The sequence below is a fragment of the Natrix helvetica genome, assembly GCF_964273705.1.
Source record: "Natrix helvetica genome assembly, chromosome: 2".
NCBI lineage: Eukaryota > Metazoa > Chordata > Lepidosauria > Squamata > Natricidae > Natrix > Natrix helvetica.
This window is the reverse complement of record NC_138552.1, coordinates 198,217,080-198,238,435: the sequence shown is the minus strand read 5'-3', so window position 1 is coordinate 198,238,435 and position 21,356 is coordinate 198,217,080. Positions and strand designations below refer to the sequence as shown.

General features: G+C 35.7%; 1 protein-coding gene across 1 annotated transcript in view; it reads left to right on the top strand.

Moving 5' to 3' along the window:
* MOXD1 (monooxygenase DBH like 1) overlaps positions 1-21,104 on the top strand; it is a gene marked incomplete at its 5' end in the record, with an annotated part of 35,982 nt that extends 14,878 nt beyond the window's left edge. The window contains 8 exons of the mRNA XM_081940804.1: positions 6,992-7,171; positions 9,940-10,042; positions 11,412-11,578; positions 13,458-13,649; positions 16,212-16,271; positions 17,416-17,558; positions 19,311-19,479; positions 20,627-21,104. Coding sequence (XP_081796930.1) covers positions 6,992-7,171; positions 9,940-10,042; positions 11,412-11,578; positions 13,458-13,649; positions 16,212-16,271; positions 17,416-17,558; positions 19,311-19,479; positions 20,627-20,797 — 1,185 coding nt within the window. The 3' untranslated portion in view covers positions 20,798-21,104. The remainder of the gene's footprint in view (positions 1-6,991; positions 7,172-9,939; positions 10,043-11,411; positions 11,579-13,457; positions 13,650-16,211; positions 16,272-17,415; positions 17,559-19,310; positions 19,480-20,626) is intronic.
* Positions 21,105-21,356: the final 252 nt, after the last annotated feature.

Genomic DNA, 21,356 nt, shown 5'->3' with positions numbered 1-21,356 from the left:
ACCATTCCCTGACATCAGGAATAATACCATATTTCCAATTTCTCAATATGATTCTTTTTGCCACACCCTACTCATAGACCATTTCGGGGGGGGGGGGGAATCAACATTACCAGATTATTTCATAGATGGATTAACTGATTAATATATTAGACCACAAATAAATTAATCCCTTAAATTAATCGTATAATGCTTCAGTGGAAGCAAGACAACATGGTCACAACATTCCTTATTTTATTGTTTATTTATTTATTATTATCTATTTTATTATTAAGCTAGAGAGAATTAATCTTTGATGTAAATCATATGTCCTACACTTTTTGGCATTGGGTGCTTGATTCCTGTCTCTCTAAGCCATGAAGCTAATTATGCCATAAATAAAGAATCATGTTTTAATGTAATTTGGCCAACAACAACAGAATAACAGAGTTGGAAGGGACCCTGTAGGGCATATAATCAATCACCTGCTGAAGCAGGAGAACCCTATACCATTTCTGACAGATGGCAGTCCAGTCTCTTCTTGAAAGCTTACAGTGATGAAGCACCCACAACTTCCATTGGTTGATTGTTCTCATTGTCAGCCGATCTTAAATTAGAATCAAACTGGTTTTTAAACAGTAAATATTAAAAACATTATGCTCTTATTCCTTATTTCAGCAACAATGGTTTAAGGAATAGAAGATCAATGAAACATTATCAGCATGCAAAAAAAGAGGAGAAAAACACAAGATTCAAGCAGATATATGATATCTTTCAGAATTATTTTAATTATAGGCTTTCATTTTGAATGAATAGTCCCAAGATAAGATGTTGCTAGGTACATTCTTTTTGTAGATGATGACATTTTACAAATTTAGATATGAGCTATATGCTATCTTCACATAGTAGCCAAAACCTCTATATGGGAAATCTGAGTTGTGGCTACGTATGGTTTTGCATCCTATTGCTTTGTTTACATAACTGATGCCAGAGGCAAAATTCCTTGCATATTATTTTTGCTGACACATAGTATTAAAGCCTTAGGTGTTCTAAAAGACAAGAAAGTACAAGTCTATATATATTACACACTCAACTCAAGCTTTTCTAAAAAGCTGTAAATATCAACCCTTGGGCCACTGGTGGCTAAGTATTAGAAAGAAATCTGGACTGTGTTCTTCATGCTTTATCTTATTCTTTTTTTGGTTTCTGCTTCTGTATTTCCTTTGCCTTACTACCTTATCTGTACCGCTGCTTGTGAGAATGTATCTCTAATAATTTCTTCTAAATGTACAATGATGCCAACCCTAGTGTTGAATTACAGAAGAGGAGCAAAAGAGAAAAAAACCACCGCTGTCCCTATTTTTAATGCTTTGGGGTGAATCATAATGCAAACAATGGCTATTTAGATTCTCCCTGTGAGAAGATTAGTGAGCAGTCAATCATGTAATATATATTGTATACTTGATATGGATCAATTTCCTCTAATGTAAATGCAGCTGGAATAGGGGGCCCTTTGCATGTTACCCTAGCTTTGTGGGAACCATTGTTTTTATGGATAACTCTTTTGCAGCTGGAATAACTCTTTCAATGACATAAATACTGGGATGGAAAGGCTCTGATTGCATGAGATTTCCCTTGTATACCCTACCAACATCAAGAAACTCCCAAATTTCCATTTATAATATATATAACTGATCTGTATTTTACCCATTTATACTTCTGAGGTGGCCAATTATTAAATAGTCTCTATACTGTTCACAGAAATGTGTTTGCTTTTTCTGATGGAAATGAAATAAAATAATTACCAAGTTGGTTGATTCCATGGATTTTAATAAGAATTTCAATGCTTGCATTATATTTGTGGTTTACTGTTTCAGTGGTTTTGCTTTCCATTGTGCAGATCAATTACATGTATAAATTTCTTATATATTTCAAGATGCAGCTTATCAATGAGCAGCAATACAGCGTAAAACGGATACTGTGCTATTGAGTTGTCAGTTTTGCAAAAAAACATCATAATTCTTCATAATTGGATATATAATTGTATTTCACAGTAGGTAAACCAGTGCTAAAATGTGATTTTTTTCAAGATTATCAAAATGTATTCAAGATGTATCAATATATTACTATATGTAATTGATTTAGCAAGCAGGCACTCTAGGTAAACATGATTTTCAGATTGTTGTCCTTTGCATTATTCTTATTAAAATAGACATTCTCAAAGACTGGTGGCTAGTGATGTGCAGATGATCAATGGGAAGTCTCTATGGCCTCTCTATGTTTATTTCCAATCAACTTCCCAGGCCAGCTTTCACTCACTGCATGAATCCCTGTGTTCACTGCAAGTGAGTTGATTCATGAAAATGCATCAGTGGTAGAAAGGTGGCTCATTGCACCTCATTGCAAAGGAGTGATAATGCAAACAGCAAAATAAGTACTAACATTCATAAAATTGTTAGCAGTGAACAGGCTTTGAATCTGTATGTGTTCTATTAAGTAGAACACTAGTTAAGTAGTGGGAATACAACAATGGAGAGGGAGAGAGAGGGAGAGCGAATGAGAGATTACAATTTTTTTTAGTCATTGTAGTCAATACACTGGATCATTATAATTGTGCAGAGGTTGTCCAACATTTTTTAACTTCATAGTCAGAGACTCTGTCCCAACTTTCATATCAAGAGGTGTAAACCTGATGCAGCCTTCACCAACCTGTTGCTTTTTAGAAAAATGAATCCTCAGAGTTCCCAGCCAGCTAACAGGGGACTATGAAAGACGCAATCTAACAAATTTTCAAGAATAACAGGTTAACAAACAAGGATTTAAGGAGCCAGCTTCTCTTATTCAGAAAACTTCTTACAGGACATCTTACAAAATGGCATGACTTTGCATTAATGACTCTGTGAATGGTCTATTACTACTCTTGGCTCTTCCAACTCTGACTTTATATAAAAATATGGCTTTCAGCAATCATGAGCTGACTCAGCTTAATGTTCCTATGTCACAATCACGTTATTGTGCAATTTTGTTCTGGAATATATTTTTTAGCTAATTGGAGTGTTGGAACGACACTAAATATTGCCTGGTGCTATAAGAATTATAAATGTGCACACACTTGAAACCCTAGGAGAAAACAGTGAGAAGCATTCATTCCATCTCAAGGGTTGAACCACTTTCCTGAATTTCTGGACTCTGCATTTTCAGACTTAAAATAGGAATATACTGATCTTAGAGTGCACAGGTCCTCCTCCTTTTATGCTCTCCATTCTCACTGCTTCCTAAATTTTATCTTGATAATTTTCTTTTCAAATATGAATTAATTGCCCTGCTGCAATCACTTACTTCTTCCTAGTTTTTCTTCACATGTACATTCATTCCTAGATTTGAACTTAACTGTGGTATAACATCATTTAACATCTTTAACGCATGGTGTTACAGGCCACCAAAGTCATTATTATCATTGCCTCTTGTATACTAAATTGTCTGAAATCTGTGTGAGCACACTAGTAAAAAAAGTTTAGAGTTGCTTTCTTAAAATTAATTTTTTTCTATCAACTATCCTAGCTCATGTGTGGTAAAGCACTATAAATATCAGGAATGTAAGTGGTTTCTCGTTGAAAAGCAACTTAATTAATCAAAGGTCTTAATTACTTCTGAAAACATGCTTACTGAGAAGGCAAATACAGGCTCAAAAACATTTCAGTGAGAAATCATGCACAGTTTGAGTTTTAGTTCAACTGAAACACAACTCAGAAAAAAGAGGAAGATCCTAGCTGCATAAATTAAGAAAATATTTGCAAAAACATCTGAAATACACACGTCAATGGTCTTCCATATGAAAACATGCCATCTATAATTGAGATGATAAAAGCGTAGTGTTATAAAAAAAAGTAACAGTTTGATTTTCAGTGACTGGAAATGCAAGATCTGGCAAGACCAATAGTCAATGTTTTATTTTGAATATTTATCTGAGAAAGTGGGGAGGGGGGTGGCCTATGTGGGAATGGAAAATCTAGTAATTTATTTGTACATCTAAAGTTTAGGACTACCTATCGTCTATGGTGGCCCATCCTATTAAAAAAGTAAAAAGTGAACTTGAGGAGCAAACTATATTCATTATCATCTGAAGGTCCTGTTGTACATATTACAAATAGCTCAAGACATGAGGAGTCAAATCAGAATTGTGGGATGTTGATAGTAAGATATATAAAGATTTTTGATTTAAAATATACAATGTGATATGGATTATAAGTAATGACTGTGGAAGAGATGCATGAAAGTTATTTGTAACTAATCGACACACTTCTACAATATGTAAGGAAAGATGATTTTATTTTATTTCTTTGTGTTGTGTTTGTTTAACTAAAAATTTAAAAAATCCCAAAAAAAAAAGAGATGAAGAGTAATACAGAGAGAAATCTGGGGACTGTTAGGTAGCTGTCTACTTAAATTGCACATGTATTTGTATGTATCAACCACACATAATCTGCCTCAATTAGTGCATTTTTCTTTGGAAGCAATCTGTCCAATTCAGTATGGTGAGTTGTTCTGCATAAATGAAATACTTAGTGAGATTGGGCTGATGTCATTCAATTGGCGACTCCTTTTGTGAACCTGATCAGAATGATACATCTGATGCTTTTCAGTGGAGTTCTCCTCGACATGTTTAGATAGATAGGATTGCAAGAAAAAACAATTAGCCCAAGGCTACCCAGTGAGCTTTCATGACTTAAGGTGGGACTAGAACTCACAGTCTCCTGGTTTCTAGCCTGATGCCTTAACCAGTAGACCAAACCTTCCTGGGGAATTATGAATACTTTCAACATTGCTTTCTAAATGCAGAAATTTGTCCCTAATATCTAATTTGGATATTTGAATGAAAACAGAGAAGCAATTCAGAAATATAACCTGGAGAATGTCCAACGTTGATGACCTTGAATCTTTTTTTTTCATATGGCTTATTCTACATGTAGTACAAACTAGAAATGCATGTAAGTTTAATGTAATCAAGTGCCTATATGAAAAGTGCATCAGGGATATTCAATTGTAACTGAAATATGAATTTAGTAAAAGGCAAGAGTTGCTTTACTTGGTATTGTTTGATAGTAAAGTAGACACATAGCTAACAAAGATTTGTGAGAGCTGCATGCCTTTCTGTTACCCTCCACTTCATTCTATGCTTCTATTGAATTGCCTTTAAATCTATGAAGACAGAACAGATAGATGTTCCTATGTTATTCAAAGTTTTGCTAGATAATGGTCCTTTAATTTAAAAAAAAACTGGATAATGATGAATATGAGTAATGTTCCCTTATAACTTGTAAGAGTGATTATTAAAGTGACCTACAAGATTTAATAGTAGTATATGCTGGAAAATTCCCATTTTTTCATTTTTTCTCCATTTTTGCAAGTCATTTAAAATAGGAAGTTGGTTTTTGCTACTTGTTCCAAGTAGTTCATTAATTCATATATTTATTATGTAGAATGATTATTTAGCAATCAATATTGCTAACTTATAAAACCTACAAAATGATCTCAAAGAGATTCATAAGATCTTTGTATTTGGTGGGAGGGAAGGAGATTTATCTTTTAATAAAAATATGAGCAGACAAATAATTATTAGAATCTTGATGTTCAAGGAACTGGGAATGAAAGTGTATGAATAGCCAACTTTAATAATGAGTCATCACTTTGAAGATAGTTGTTTTTTTAGAAAAAAAAATGTGGCGAAAAGCATAACAAGTCTTAGTGTCCTAAAGAGGCAGGTGGCTGTTGCACAAGTTTGGACAAGTGTCCCATTTATTTCAAGCAGAGATCAGTAGAACATTCCCATAACCCTTACACTGATTCATTTCTTATTTTGTTTAGATGTTCTGAGTTCTTTTGGATTCTCACCCTTTAAAAATTCTATTGCACATCATGTGTGGGTGGATTTGTTTATATTTCCTCCATCATAGCATTCAGTAACAAAAGCACCATGCATTTTATGGCAGCTTGACTGCAGCTTTCATCTAAGTTTGCCCTCCCCCCCGGTCTCTCTCTTCCCCCCCCCCTCACACTTTTCATTTTACACAGGAGAACATGAAAGATTAGAAAATACTAATATATTGCATGCCGAGATGCAATTAGAAAGTAAAAACTCTGCATTAAACACAGATTGCAGTGCTGTTTTGCCTACATAGCAAGCAAATTTTAAACTTTAATAGTTCAGACAGATCAAACTGAAGAATCTGGGAGGCCTTAGTCTAAATCCTTCCCCAGTGCCCAGTATTATTAAGTAATATTACAGAGGTCTTGCTATCAGTTCTAAACACTGCATAATTTGACATCATCATATCTTACCTGTATTTGATATACCACTTTCAGCATGCAACTCTGTCTTAGAGTTAGGGTTGTATCCAATGCTTGGACTACCAGTTGTGGCTCTTCCGCTCCAAAAATGGGAATTATGGAAGTTGTAATCGAAAACACATGGAAAGTACTAGACCAGATTTGGTTGACTTAATATATAAATAGAGTCCCTTGGATTTCAAGGTGATAAAATCAGTCAATCTTAAAGGAAATCAATCCTGACTGTTCTTTGGAAAGACAGATACTGAAGCTGAAGTATCTTTGGCCACCTAATAGGAAAGGGCTGATGAGAAAAGGCCCCGATGTTGAGAAAGATTAAAGGCCCAAGGAGAAGGGGATAGCAGAGGATGAGATAACTTAGATAGTGTCATCAACTCAATGAACATAAATTTGGGCAAATTCTGGCAGACAATATAGTATAGGGGCGCCCGGCATGCTATAATCCATGATGTTGCGAAGAGTTTGACAGGACTCAGTGACTGAACAACAAGGATGTTTGTGCAGTTTGCATTTTGGCTTCTTCATAACACAATTTAAGCATTTTGAAAAATTATAATTGAAAATGATGAATGAATGAATGAATGAATGAATGAATGAATGACTTAATATTTTAATTAGAAACTCAAATGCGTCAAATGCTTCTAATATTCCCTTATTATATCGACAGGTTGAACCACTCATTCAGAAGGGTCATGAGAGTATAGTGCACCATATGCTTCTCTATCAGTGTAGTAGCAGTTTAAACGACAGTGTTCTGGATTATGGCCATGAATGCTATCACCCAAACATGCCAGATTCATTTCTCACCTGTCAAACAGTCATATTTGCTTGGGCTATTGGAGGAGAGGTAAGATTAATTCTTATTTAAATGTCTTTATCAAATAATGTAAAGATTCCTTCAATTCACGCTTTAATTTTGGGGACCGCATAATTGCAGCAGGGGATGGTCGAATTATTGGCAGGATTTTGCCATACTCTTCTTCCAGGACTCTTTGAGTTCCTAGTTTAGCCAAAAGCTCTGAACTTCTGAAGTGGTTGCCACAGCCGAGGGCTAGCTAGAGGCGCCCTGTTTATTTTCTAAAATTAAGCCAAATTTGGCACAAGGTTGAATACATACTCTACAATAAATGCTTTTAAAGATTTTTTTTATCAGCTGAGGGATTATAGAACTATTATATCCTTATTTTAATTGGGGAGCAAACTTGATGTTTTAAAGGATAAACAAAATCAAATTCATAGCGTAAATCTATTATACATAATGTAATTGACTATTATTTTAAAATGAATATTTGCCCTTTTTGCTTTACTGCATCAATATATTTATTTATTTATTTTATTTATTTCTTAGATTTTTAGACCGCCCCCTCTCCCAACAAGGGACTCGGGGCGGTGTACAGTCAATGCAAATAAAATACAGTCATAACAATAAAATACATTTAAAATACATTTGGAGGGGGAGATAGACTGTACAAGAAATAAATATATTCTAAAACCCTAAAAACATCCCAATTAAAACCCCAAACCCAATTAAAATAAATCCCCGGGAGGTAAAATTAAGAAAGTGCCAGGCCAGCTGATTGAAATAGGTGAGTCTTTAACTTTTGACGGAAGGAACGGAGGTCGGTGGTAGTTCGAATGTCAGGGGGGAGGTCATTCCAGAGGGTTGGGCCCATCACAGAGAAGGACCTACTCCTAGGTGTCGCCCGCTGGCATTGTCTAGCGGACGGCACCAGGAGGAGCCCCTCCCCGTGTGAGCGGATAGGTCGCAGGGACGTGTGTGGTAGGATGCGATCCTGCAGATAACTAGGTCCTATGCCATGGAGCGCTTTAAAGATGGTGATCAATACCTTGAAACGCACCCGAAAGGCCACAGGTAGCCAGTGCAGCTCGCGCAGGAGAGGTGTTACGTGGGAGTAACGTGTACTCCCCATAATAACCCGCGCGGCTGCGTTCTGAACTAGCTGCAGTCTCCGGATGCGTCCCAAGGGAAGCCCCATGTAGAGGGCATTGCAGTAGTCCAGGCGAGACGTCACCAGCGCATGAGTGACCGTGCGCAGGGCACTCCGGTCCAGTAGGGGGCGCAATTGGCGCACCAGGCGAACCTGGTGGAACGCCCCCCTTGCCACGGCTGCCACATGGTCCTCCATTGACAGCCGGGCATCAAGGAGGACGCCCAAATTGCGCGCCCGCTCCACAGGGGACAGTTGTTCGCCCCCTATGGCCAGCGATGGAGTCAGCTGGCTGAACCGAGGTGCCGGTACCCACAGCCACTCGGTCTTGGAGGGGTTGAGTTTGAGTCTGTTGTCCCCCATCCAGACCCCGACGGCTTCCAAACACCGGGACATCACTTCGACAGCCTCGTTGGGGTGGTTTGGGGTTGAAATGTACAGCTGAGTATCATCAGCGTACAGGTGGTACTCAACCCCAAAACCACGGATGATCTCACCCAGCGGCTTCACATATGCGTTGAACAGGAGAGGCGAGAGGACCGACCCCTGTGGCACCCCACAAGTGAGTGGCCTCAGGGACGACCTCTGCCCCCCTGTCAACACACATTGCTTCCGGTCGGAGAGGTAATAATCAGTTAGTCTGGATGTGGTAATATACAGGTAGTTTTCAATGTACAGCCATTTGTTTAGTGACTGAAGTTGCACTGGCATTTAAAAAAGTGACTTATGATCATTTTTCACACTTACGATCATTGTAGCATACTGTGTCTATGTCATATGATCACAATTTGTACATTTGACAACTGGCATGTATTAATAATGGTTGTAGTGTCCCAGGGTCATATGATCACCTTTGTGACTTTCTAACAAGCAAAGTCAATGGGGAAGCCAGATTTACTTAACAACTGTGTTACTAACTTAACAACGGCAGTGATTCTTTTAACAACTGTGTCAAAAAAGTTTGCAAAATGGGGCAAAACTCACTTAGCAACTAACTCGCTTAGCAACAGAAATGGCAGGCTCAGTTGTGGTCTTACGAACTATCTGTAGTGGGTAGTCGAAACTGAATAATGTTAAAAAATATTAGATATGCTTGGCAGATTCTTAGTTTTTCTTGGCCCTGTATTTGTTCTTTTAGTATTTTTTCTTGATACAAGAAACTGTTTCTTAATTTTCATCTTTGCTAGGAACAAATATGCATTTTTAAGTAGAATAATAATGCTCTTTCATTACTTTTCAATTTCCTTACTGTTTATTCACTTGTTTTGTATTCTTCTTTATTCTATTTCTTTTCTTTCTTTGTTTTTATTACTGTATAAAACCCTTTAATAAGGGTTTTCATAAATTATTTTTAAAATACTAGTAACGCATGATTAACAATTGTTTTCTGTTGAATGATGGAAAAGCATGTCCATATATTAATATAGAAATGTTAACATATTATAATATAATATAAATAATTCTATCAAACTGGAGCTAAATATTTGCTCAGGCTAAAAAAAAAAAACCCTGCTAACATATGCTTGCTGTGATATGAATCAATTCTATGAGATTTATTTTCTGCATAAAATTATATCAGGGAAGCTATAAATACATAGTTAAAATGAGATTTAAATGTTTATACCATTGAATCTATTTACTTATATTGATATGTTTCCAATCTCAGGGTTTTATCTACCCTCCTCATGTTGGCTTATCCATTGGAACAGCTTTAGACCCTCAATATGTGCTCATGGAAGTCCATTATGATAACCCTTCATATTTGGAAGGTATGTTGCCTCACCTGTTAAAATGTGTTGAACGTGTATATTCCTTACAAAAACATGTATCTTGCCAGTTATCTACATCTGGTACAATTGTACTTCCTTAATGCCAAATCCTAGACATGAGGATTTAAGTAGGATATTTAAGATTAAAATAGTTACTTTTGCACTGAGTCTCCATTTCAAAAGAAGTCAGGAATATTGATCTATTTTCTAAGTTAGCTAGCTATCTTTAGGCTCTGCAATCTGGCAAGTCTGCTTTGTTTGTTTACTTTTGTGCCTTTCAGTCTTTCTTCCTTTCGGAAAGCAACATGGAAAAATCCATGTCATGTTCAATACCCCAAACTGGCTTTCACTCACAAAACTATAAAAGTTGCTATAAACTATTGTTTCGTTCGGGTTCTTTGGGAACTGTACTGAACTGTTCACAGGGGATGCAGGTGGAGGGAATTTGCCTTGGGATGTCACAATGCATATCCACAACTTATGTTTTTCCATCCAGTGCTAGGATGTAAACATAAAAAGTCAATCATTAGATGCAATAGATATGCCTTCAAATCATAGTTTATGTGTATGTTTATACTATATATGTGTAGGTCATAGTAAAAATGAGCATTTTGAGGGAAAAATAGATAGGACTGAACACTGCCTTACCTAATACCCATGCTATGGAAATAGATGTGTTATTATTTAAGGGTAGAAGTGGCTGCACTGTTTGCCCTTGAACAGTGGTGGGATTTTCAGTAGATGTTTTAGTTAAGAATGCTACCTTCTCTGCTTTGATTAACTATCTGTACCCAGATCTCTATCACAGCAGACAGTGAATTCCTTTTCCCCTCCAAGGCACCTCACCTCACCTGCTTGAATGGCATGGCAAATTTCCAGATTTCCAAAACCTAGCGGACAAAACAGAAATTAATTTCTCATGATTCGTGTGTGTGTGTCTGTCTGTCTGTCTGTCTGTCTGTCTGTCTGTCTGCAAATGAGCTCTGCCTGCAGAGCTATGTTTCTATACTGAAAGACTTATCACAGGAACAGTACAACTAGCTTATAGACTGTATTAGAAAGTTGCTATCTGAAAAAGCCCCAACAGAGGCATAAAACTGAGCATAAATGTTTGTACTGATAAAAAAAAGCCTAGACATCCATTTTATTTCACTGCTTTCTTGAGATTTTCTTGAAATTTTGCTTTTTTTTCCCCTTTATTGCCATTTTTTTTAAATTAAAAACCTGTTGCTTGATCTATCTTAACTCTAATTCCTCTTTCTCTGTGTCATAGCAATGGGCCAAATTGGCAACTAGGTTCCAAAAGTAAATTCAACCAATAGGGTATTTTATGCTGAGTTATAACAGGCAATTGCTCTTTTCTTTCTAGGGATGATCGATAATTCTGGACTAAGGCTATTTTATACTGCAAATTTAAGGAGATATGATGCTGGAGTTATTGAAGCAGGGCTTTGGGTCAGCCTGTTCCATAATGTCCCACCGGGCATGCCTGAATTCGTGTCGGAGGGCCACTGCACACTGGAGTGTCTAGAAGAAGTATGTTTCTTGACTAGTGCAAATGTGCCTTTTATTGAAAATAGGCAGTTTCAGTGTCTCTGTAAAAAATTGTGTATTATTTCAGTGGTCCTGGATCAACAATTGGAATTTGTTCAGAAAGGGATCTGGGACAACGATGGTGTCATCAATTGAAAATACCAATCTGGTTTGGAAAATAGCAAATAAGAACAGGCAAATTATGTTTGAGCATGCCATTTATTTTCTTTGGTTTGTCAGTAAAGATGGATAAACGGTCATAAATATATTAGATCCAATTTCTGCATTAGTCTTGTTTGAAAAAAAAAACCACTCTCAAAATTTGTTCTTTCATATACCTTTTCCTAAGCATATATTTTTGCTCAGAAGTTCCCTCAATATTTACCTGTGAGCATCCATTGTTAATGTACGAACCAGAGGCAATTAATTCCATTGAGGAAAAATTAGATCTCCTTATTCAAACAGTGATAAAATTATTTCCCTTATTTTATTGTCACTGAACCATTATAAATAGCTTCAAAAATCTTTTTTAAGCCTAACACAAATGGTGATTAACTTTTTTTATATTTGTAAGATGCAGTGAGCATTGCTATGATATTTTCATTGTTTAAATCAAAGCATTTTATTGTGTACTTAGCTAAGCTTTCATTAGCTTAAGAAAGGAGAAGATTCTCTGCTGAATGTCTCTAAAGAGGCATAACACATATTAATAACCCAGGAACAAATGTGTGTGTGAGTGTGTGAGTGTGTGCCTGTGTTCTTTTGCTTAAAAGTGCTTGCTAGTTCATTTTGTGTTGGTGGGAGAGGTTCCATCTAAGAAATTTGAAAACAATAAGTGGACAATATCATTTTTTTAAAAATGAAAACCAAAGGGACTCATTTCTCATGTGGTTAGAGATGATAGGAGTTAGAGCCCAATACCATCTTACCCACATCTGTTTTAAATGAAGAACAGGTGGGAGAAAATGAAACATCATAGACTATGGAACTGATTTATCAGATAGACCTAATAAGCAGATGAAAGACATGATTTGTTTATTTCCTCTAACCCTAAAATCTGATATTTTGTGGTATTTGTACAGGTAAAGGATGTTTTAGGAAAGCCAAAGAGAATTAAAATGATTGTGCCTGATGCTACATATAGCAGAATGCTTCAAATGCCATGTGAATATTGCTCAATAAATCTACACATACCTTCTTCTCTAGTTAAGATATGCAATTTTATTGCACTTGTAAAATATTTGTTTCATATTTGAAATTGCCATACATTTATTCTTGTGTAAAATGTAGTAGACAGAACTGAATCAAATGTTAATGTATTCAATAAATACTTTAACATTCTATCTGTAAATATGAAGAGCCAAGTGAAGGCCTTGTAAATATATAGACTAAACTTTATGGATTTTTTTTTTTGGCTGAAAGTTTTGCTGAAATTGTGACTTACAGGTTTGAGGCTTAGAAAGAATAGCTTATAGAAAGAAGGAAATTGTATGTAACCTTGGGGACAGGGTAAAATATAAATGCATTTATAACCACTGCCAAAAAGGTCAGAAGTTGTTTCTTTATGATCTTTTCTCCTTCCTTCCCTCCCACCTGCCTGCTTTCTATAGTTTTTCTTATTCACCATTCTTTCTTATTTTCTTTGCTAATATCTGCATTGTTTTTATCTTTTTAAAGATTTCTTTACTAAATTTTTTTTTTAAAAAAACAACTGCCTCTTTTTCTCATACCATACCGCTGTTTTCTTTGCTTTAGCATGATCCCAGGGGGGAAAAACATGTTTGGCTGATTTAGACAAGTTACTTTTGTACCACAATGCTGACCAGCCATAGTCCATGTGTTCTGCTAATATTGAATATGTTCTCTCATTGGTCTTTTCCAGGCTCTTGATGCTGAGAAGCCAACCGGGATCCATGTCTTTGCTGTTCTTCTCCATGCACATCTTGCTGGCAGGGCATTAAGGATGCGCCATTTCCGCAAAGGCAGTGAATTACAACTGTTGGCTTATGATGATGAATTTGACTTTAACTTCCAGGAGTTTCAGTACTTGAAAGAAGAAAGGACCATCTTGCCTGTATGATGTTTGTTTCCTGTTTTTCCTAATGTTATTGCCATTTTTCTGTTTCTTCAGGCCAAATTGTCACTATTTTAGATTATTTGGGGGTTCAAAGTTTCAAATACCCATATTCATTCTTGTGTGACATACATATTTACCCTTCTGAGAGAAAAAGAATGAAGAAGGATCAGAACTAAAGGACAAGTGGATAAAGGATAAAACACTTCTTTAATCTATTATGAATATGATCTAGCAGGAAATTAAAAGTTCATACGCTTATATGAACTTCGTTTCCCCCTCCAACATTTTTAACTGATTTTCTTTAAAGGATATATTTCCCCTTGGGGTATTTTCTGTTTTTGTTACTGCTAACCAGTGGTGGGATTCAATTTTTTTAAATTACTGGTTCTTTGGGCATGGCTTGGTGGGCCTGGTATAGCTTGGTGGGCATGGCTTGGTGTGTGTGGCAGGGGAAGGATACTGTAAAATCTCCATTCCCCCTCCCACCTCAGGGGAAGGTTACTGCAAAATCCCCATTTCCTCCCAATCAGCTGGGACTCGGGAGGCAGAGAATAGTTAGGGGTGGGGCTAGTCAGAGGTGGTATTTACCAGTTCTCCAAACTATTCAAAATTTCCGCTACTGGTTCTCCAAACTGGTCAGAACCTGCTGAATACCACCTCTGCTGCTAACAGTTTTTATTTGCTTGCTAAATAAAATGTGAACTAGAGACAGGAATCTCCTCCCCACATCAATCTGTCATCCCTAGTCAGTTATACCCTGCCTGGTCATCTATAAGCTTCTCAAGATGTCCAGGGCTGACGAAGAAGGCTGTGTACTTGCAAAGTGGAAAATTTATCATTTGCGACAATGCTATTGATATGAGCTAAGAACATTAATTATTGCTTCAAAAACCTTTAATCCCAACAGATTATTCAGAAGCAGGATTTTTTTAAAAAAAATATGTGTATTTACTGATGATAGTATTATTTCTGATATCGAATCAGCTCAAAATTTATGTTGCTAAGTGAGGCATTTGTTAAGTGAGTTTTGCCCCAGTTTGCGACCTTTCTTGCTATAGTACTTAAGTGAATTACTGCAGTTGTTAAATTAATAACAAGGTTATTAAATGAAACTGGCTTCCTCATTGATTTTACTTGCCAGAAAGTAGCAAAAGGTGATCACATGACCCCTGCAACTGTCATGAATATAAACCGGTTGCCAAGCAACCAAATTTTGAATATGTGACCATTGGTACGCCGCAGAGGTCGTTAAGTGTGAAAAACGGTCATTTTTCAGTGTCGTTGTAACTTTGAATGGTAAATTGAGGACTATCTGTATTATTCTAGAAAGTATAATATTAGGCAGTCTATCAAGGCTGCTTTAATTTAAGCATGGAATTAGATGACCCTAATTGCTATTTCTAAGGCGGGGTGTCAAACTGATGGACTGCGGGTAGATGTGTCATGCACAGGCCACGCCCACCCCAGCTTGTGATAGCAATGTGATGCCGTGAGTTTTACACCCATGTTCTAAAGGATAAAACTTGCATTGTGATGTCATGATGCAAACTCCACAACTTACAACTTATATATTTGATTGCAATGCTGAGATGCAAATATAAGGGGAGATTTGCATTGTGATGTCATGACACAGTTTTCTTCACTTTTTCATCTTCACAGTTTACATCAGAAGCCAAGGCTTCCAACTCCAGGATTTTATTATTCTATGAAACAATGAAAGTGGATTCACATAATGATTTGGTACAAAGTAGCCCAGGAATCCATGTGTATCTTCCCAAGTCCTTAAGTGCATATCCAGAAGCCTTTAAAAAAAATATAAATTATAATTTTCAATGTAGAAGAAATAAATTGTTACAGAGATGGTATTCATATTCAATATTTTAACTTAAATTAAACCCTAAATTTAAACTAAATTAATTTTTCTTGTTTTTGCTTCTTCTCTTTGTTCGGCCTTTAATTATTTGTTGAATGTAATCTCTGCCTAAAGTTTGCCTAAACCTAAATCTTATAACCCTTTAAGAGCTATTCTTTGCTCTGGAATAATGAAAATTGTGCTGCTTTTGCTATTTTGCAGAGTATAACAATGTTTACCCATGATTATAAGCACCAAACCTTATTTCTTTGTATAGCAGGCAAAAACGGTTCAAATGATCATATGAATCAGATTTTAAAGCTATTTGTCTAAGTGCTATTATTTCTTCCTGTTTTCAGGCAGTGGTATGCTTTGGCTGTAATGCTGGATTCTTGGGTGGGGTGTGCATGTGGGAAATCTTTGGGTTTGTTGGAATTGAATCCAAAATATCCGAGTTGGGAAGGCTAATATAGAAAAAAAAAGTGAATTTATTCTGATACATTGGCTTCTAAGGAAAACAAGAATGAGGAATTCTGAAAGTTATTTTCATAGCACAATTGTTAATGTGCCTATGGATCAATAATGGATCATTTCAGCTTGCATTTTTAACTTCTATTACTTCACAGCAAATAATGTGACCCTGTATGTATGCTTAAATTATAATGACTCAAATTTGTAAGAGTGTATTTCTTGATACTGCATTTCAGGGAGATCATTTAGTCACTGAATGTCACTACAGCACCCTCAATCGATCGGATATGACCTGGGTAAGAAATTTTATGACCTGGCTTTATGTGGAATGAAAACAGAATAAAATTAACATGTTTAAAGTAAATGTTGGATATTGTTAACATGTAAACATTATTATTAAGAAATAAGATTTATTTTTATGTAAATTAAGAACTATTTCATTTCATCCAGTTTCTTCCGGTAGATCAATAATAGCATGGCAGATTCCTCCCCAACTGGAAACTTTAGGAGTAGCCCATTCAAATAACTGAGAAAGATGCCTATGATGCCAAGTTAATTAAGGCCAAATTTTGAGAAACAAAACCAAATAAATGAGCCTCTAAACCAGTGCTTCTCAATCTTTACAACTTTAAGATGTATGTATTTCAACTCCCAGAATTCCCTAGCCAGCATGCATTAGAAACATAGCACTAGTCTCAGATTGGATTGCAATTTTACCAAAAGTTAGTTAATATTCCTTTAAATAAGCTACTTTAAGTGATATGAACATTGTGATTTTTATTTTTTTTATCATTATTCACCATGTTCAAAATTTGAGTTTGCTTTCACATTAAGGGTTCTAAATTTTCAGGCAGAAATTCCATGCTGTCCTACACAATCTTGGTTTAAAAGGAATGTTTAAAACCAAAACGTTATTCCCCTACAAATAATGCATATATAAACTTTAAGAAAGCAAACAAGAGTTCTGCATAGATAATACCTGCTTGTTTCTCTGTAAGATGCTATCCCATCTCTCATAAACATTTGAATTCCTTTTACTTTAAAACATGCCATCAGCTGAATCTGAGAATTACAACTGTGCAAGCTAAGCAAAACTTATTTCAAATGGTGGTAAATGTATTGCACTATATAGGTTTTTTTTTCATGCAGGCAGAAACCAAATCTCCAGACAGAAAGTTACTGGACTATACTAAAATTAGCTTCTTTTAGTCACATATAATTCCACATTATTCTTAATTCTGTATTGTTTTTGTGTAACTGTCCAATGCTAATGCTGTTCTTTTCTTGGCTGCCATTTTAGACGTATGCCATTTATTCATAGTGGTAATGCACTCACAGTTAAATGCAGAAAACAGCAAGAGGCAGCATTGGGTAGTTTTAGGCCTGAGTTCAGAAGCAATCGCTGAAGCTTGCATTGCTGATTTGTTTGTCTGTTCCCAGGGTGGTTTTAGCACCAGAAATGAAATGTGCCTATCCTATCTCGTGTATTATCCAAAAATAAACCTTACTCGGTGTGAAAGTATTCCTGACTTAATGGAGCAACTCCAGTTCATTGGTGTTAAACAAATTTACAGACCAGTGAGGTAAGTAAGCATACTACAGAACTAATACTTGCATTCACTGTCATTTGAATAAATGCTGAAAATAGTTTTTGATATTACTTTCTAGGGAAGGATTATCCCTCCTTATGCATCACATTTATTAAAAGATAATGGTCTATCTTTAAGAAAAGCAATTGGTGGCTTTTCATAATCAAATTGGTGGTGGGGACATGGAAGCCTTCCCCTGGTCATGGCCCTCGACCACACTTTGTGCATCTGTGCCATAAGCCAGAGGTGAGGAAGACAAGGAGTAGGAACTGAGCATCTAATTAATCAAGTAGCTTCCTGAAGGGTTAGGAACAGACTTCAGTCTGATGAATGGGCTATAAAAAGACCTTCATTTTGGAACAGGCTCAGAATGGAAACAATATGCATGATAGGCTGGCATGTTTGTTGAATGGCTCTGGTCTATTCTGAATCAAGCCAGAGGAAGTATATCCATCAGGATTTATCTGTATAATAAATGTTGGCTGAACTACGTGATGAAAGTTTCTAGTAGCTGCAGCCGCAAGAAGCTCAGTAGTGCTTCTTTAACTATTTAAAGTTTTGATATTTTTATGTCTCAGAATAAAATATACTGTTGACTCTTACAGCTGTTTTTATATTACTGTTCCCAAGAGCCTCGTACTACAGACTGATCTGCACAGAGTCTTTCAGAGAGCTACATCCTCAGAGAATAATACTTGCAGACTTTTTCTGTCTTTTTATAATCTCTCCTGACAGCTAAGGGAAAAAAACACATGCTCCGATTTAGAGCCTACAATTAATCTTTCTAATCTCTGCAAGTAGACAGGGTAATAAGTGAATCGCTCTCCGAAAGGAACATTTATACCATTGTTAACAAAAATGCACATTTGACCGAAGAAAAGACAAATGGTTTAGGGAGTTCAAAAAAAGGAAATATTGCTTTTAAGATAAATATAAAAAATAGTAATAGTTCAAGCTTGCACTCCTGCAAAGTTCACGAGTCACAGTTTAAAGTAAAGTTTAATGCTTTAATTTTATTTTGTGACATGTCTGTATATCTATTTTATTAAGTAATGTACTTAACAAAAAGACAATGCAACCTGTCCACAGGTACTTGAGGTCTACATAAATGTACTTTTTTAAAAAAAATGTGTTAACTTGAGAAGTTCTATCTAGATTGATTTTTTTCCAAAGGTTTGTTTTGATGTGCATTGTTCTTAAAAATTGAAGTTTTCATCCCTGTTTTTGCTGTTGGGTATCTTTTTCCTGTTTAGCTTTTCTTTTCTTTCCTCTCTCAGTCTTCCTGCAATATCATAGGACATGATAGCATACACTATGATATTAGACTTCTGAGCAGATATGTATAGGACTATTTTTGGTAAAGGATTTGCATAACTTCTTCTGCTAATAGATTGCTTTGGGAAGGGGAATAAATAGTAGATTAATTATGCTTCAACTTGAAAAATATTTATTTATTTAGATAAATGAAAAGGAATGTTATTCATAATCTGAACAAATCTGAGGCTATGCTCAATATGCATGTTACAGCTTGTGTATACTTTGTCCATCTTGTTCCTCCCGTGTATTTAGCAAATCTATTTCTAAGGGATTCATTCTCCAAAACACTAGAAAAGATGTTAGGGAGAGAAACATAAAAGGGGGAAAATTGCAGTCACACCTTGAACAGACCCAGTAGGTATGAATACCTCAGTAAAAAGTATTGCAAAGTTGAAAATACTTGAGAAGTATTTTTCTTTTTATATGCAGAACCTGGCCATTCATTATCAAGAGTCCAAAACAATACAAAAATCTGTCTTTCGTGGATGCAATGAACAAATTCAAATGGTCCAGAGAACAAGGTCACTCCTATAATGACTATGTTCTTAAATTACCATTAAATGTAAGATGTACCAAGACGGAAAATGCAGAGTGGACTGTAAGTTGATTTCTCTGTTTTCCTTTGTGATTGTGAGGTCGATTGCATGGATTGTAGGACACGTGTATTCCAAAATAACCCTGTTAAAAAGACGAATTTACTGTTTTATTTAGCAGCAAAAATCATTCCAAATAAAGGCTTTACCATAGTAACCATTGTGTATATTTGAAAGACAGAATAATGTAGAAACTGTAATGTTGACTGAAAACTCATTTGAGGCAAATGTTAAGTAGATCAAATGATTTAACAAGGTATGCGGACCTAAAAAAATAAGCGTATCAAAGATCAAGATAATTCTGTTTGATAGGCAAAATTGAGTAAACTATTTTATGTTATATTTAAATAATGGAACAATAGAGCACATAGATGAATGGTGTATTTTGGTAGAATGTTGACCACAGATGATGAAACAGACAGAGAAAATTTAAGATATGCAAATACTGTTAAAAATGTAATGGGTAATATGTGGCTTATAATCTTCAGGATGGATGTCTGTTAGCAGAAGCAAAAATATCTGTGGATGACAGGGCAATTCTGCTTATTTTGCTATGTAGAAATGAAAGCAGGGAGAGTGGCATCTTCAAGCTTTTGTCTCTTTAAGCACCACCAGTAAAGAAAGCGCAGCACTGCCTGAGGCAATTACTGTTAGGATTTTTTTTGTTCTTAATGTCCCACTGAAATCAATTTTCTTGTAATTTAAAGATGCACTTTCTTGTCCAATCTTCTGGACAGTTTCTACTCTGTTGGTCTTCTGCAAACCAGTCCTTCAGATAGTTGAAGACAAGTGTCATCTCTCTCCAAAGCCTACTTTTCTCCAATTTAAATGTACTTAATACCTTCAACTGTTCCTTTCAAGAAAAGGAGTAGGGCTTCAGTAGCCTTCTAGCAGATTTTACCTTCCCTGTAAGAGCAGAAGGTGTCTGCTCTTACACCTTCTAATTTGACAGCATTAATCATATTGAAAAAATTAAACAATTATTAAACATTGCTATCTATTCTTTTGTTTTTATATCATTTGATTGTTGGTATTTGTAAGGATAATGCCTACCTGAAAAATGTAGCATAAACGTATTTGAACAGAGGGAAGCTAAGTTCAAACTAGCCATGTGTCTAAATAAGTAGATAATTCATTTCATTTATATTTCAGATTCATGGAATGATGGCTTTACCACCTGAAATTGAAAGACCTTATACTACAGAACCAATTATATGTAGCTCATCTTCCCGGTTAAATGCCAATTTATTTTTAACTGTGTTGATTGTAGTGCATATCTCAGCCATTGCTTCAAGGAATCATGAACCTTTTGTACAATTGTAGATTATATTCATTTACGATATCTGTGCCATGCAAGTCCTCAAATGTTTGCACTGTCACTCTTGTAGATTTTTTTTTACATAGTAATAAACTAATTTTTTTAAAAAATCCCGTGTTCATCTCATTTGAAAAAAATGTTATAAAAATATTATCTTTTATGTATATAAGGTCCACTGGTTTGCGATATCCAGCTAAACTAGTCGCTATATAGTTTCATTTGTTTCATTATGACATATCACTTTATGATTCTAAAAGCTGCTCTGTATTTAGATACCAAGGAAATAAACTAAACTTTGTCTATGTAACCTTATTAATCATGAAGTCTGTTCTTATTTTGCTTCTGCTTTTGAGACCTGCAAGTTACAAAATGACATAAGGTTATATTTTGTCAGTCCCAACTGGGCATGTAAATTATTCCTAGTCTTTTCAATAGAAGTCGTAAATAGTTCTGGAAATTGATCTTTACAACATTCCTGTGCTCTAGATATGTGAAACACACACATTTGGGAGGCCTTTGTTCATTGTTCTATTTTGTCGGAACTGGAGCCCCCATGTCTCTCTG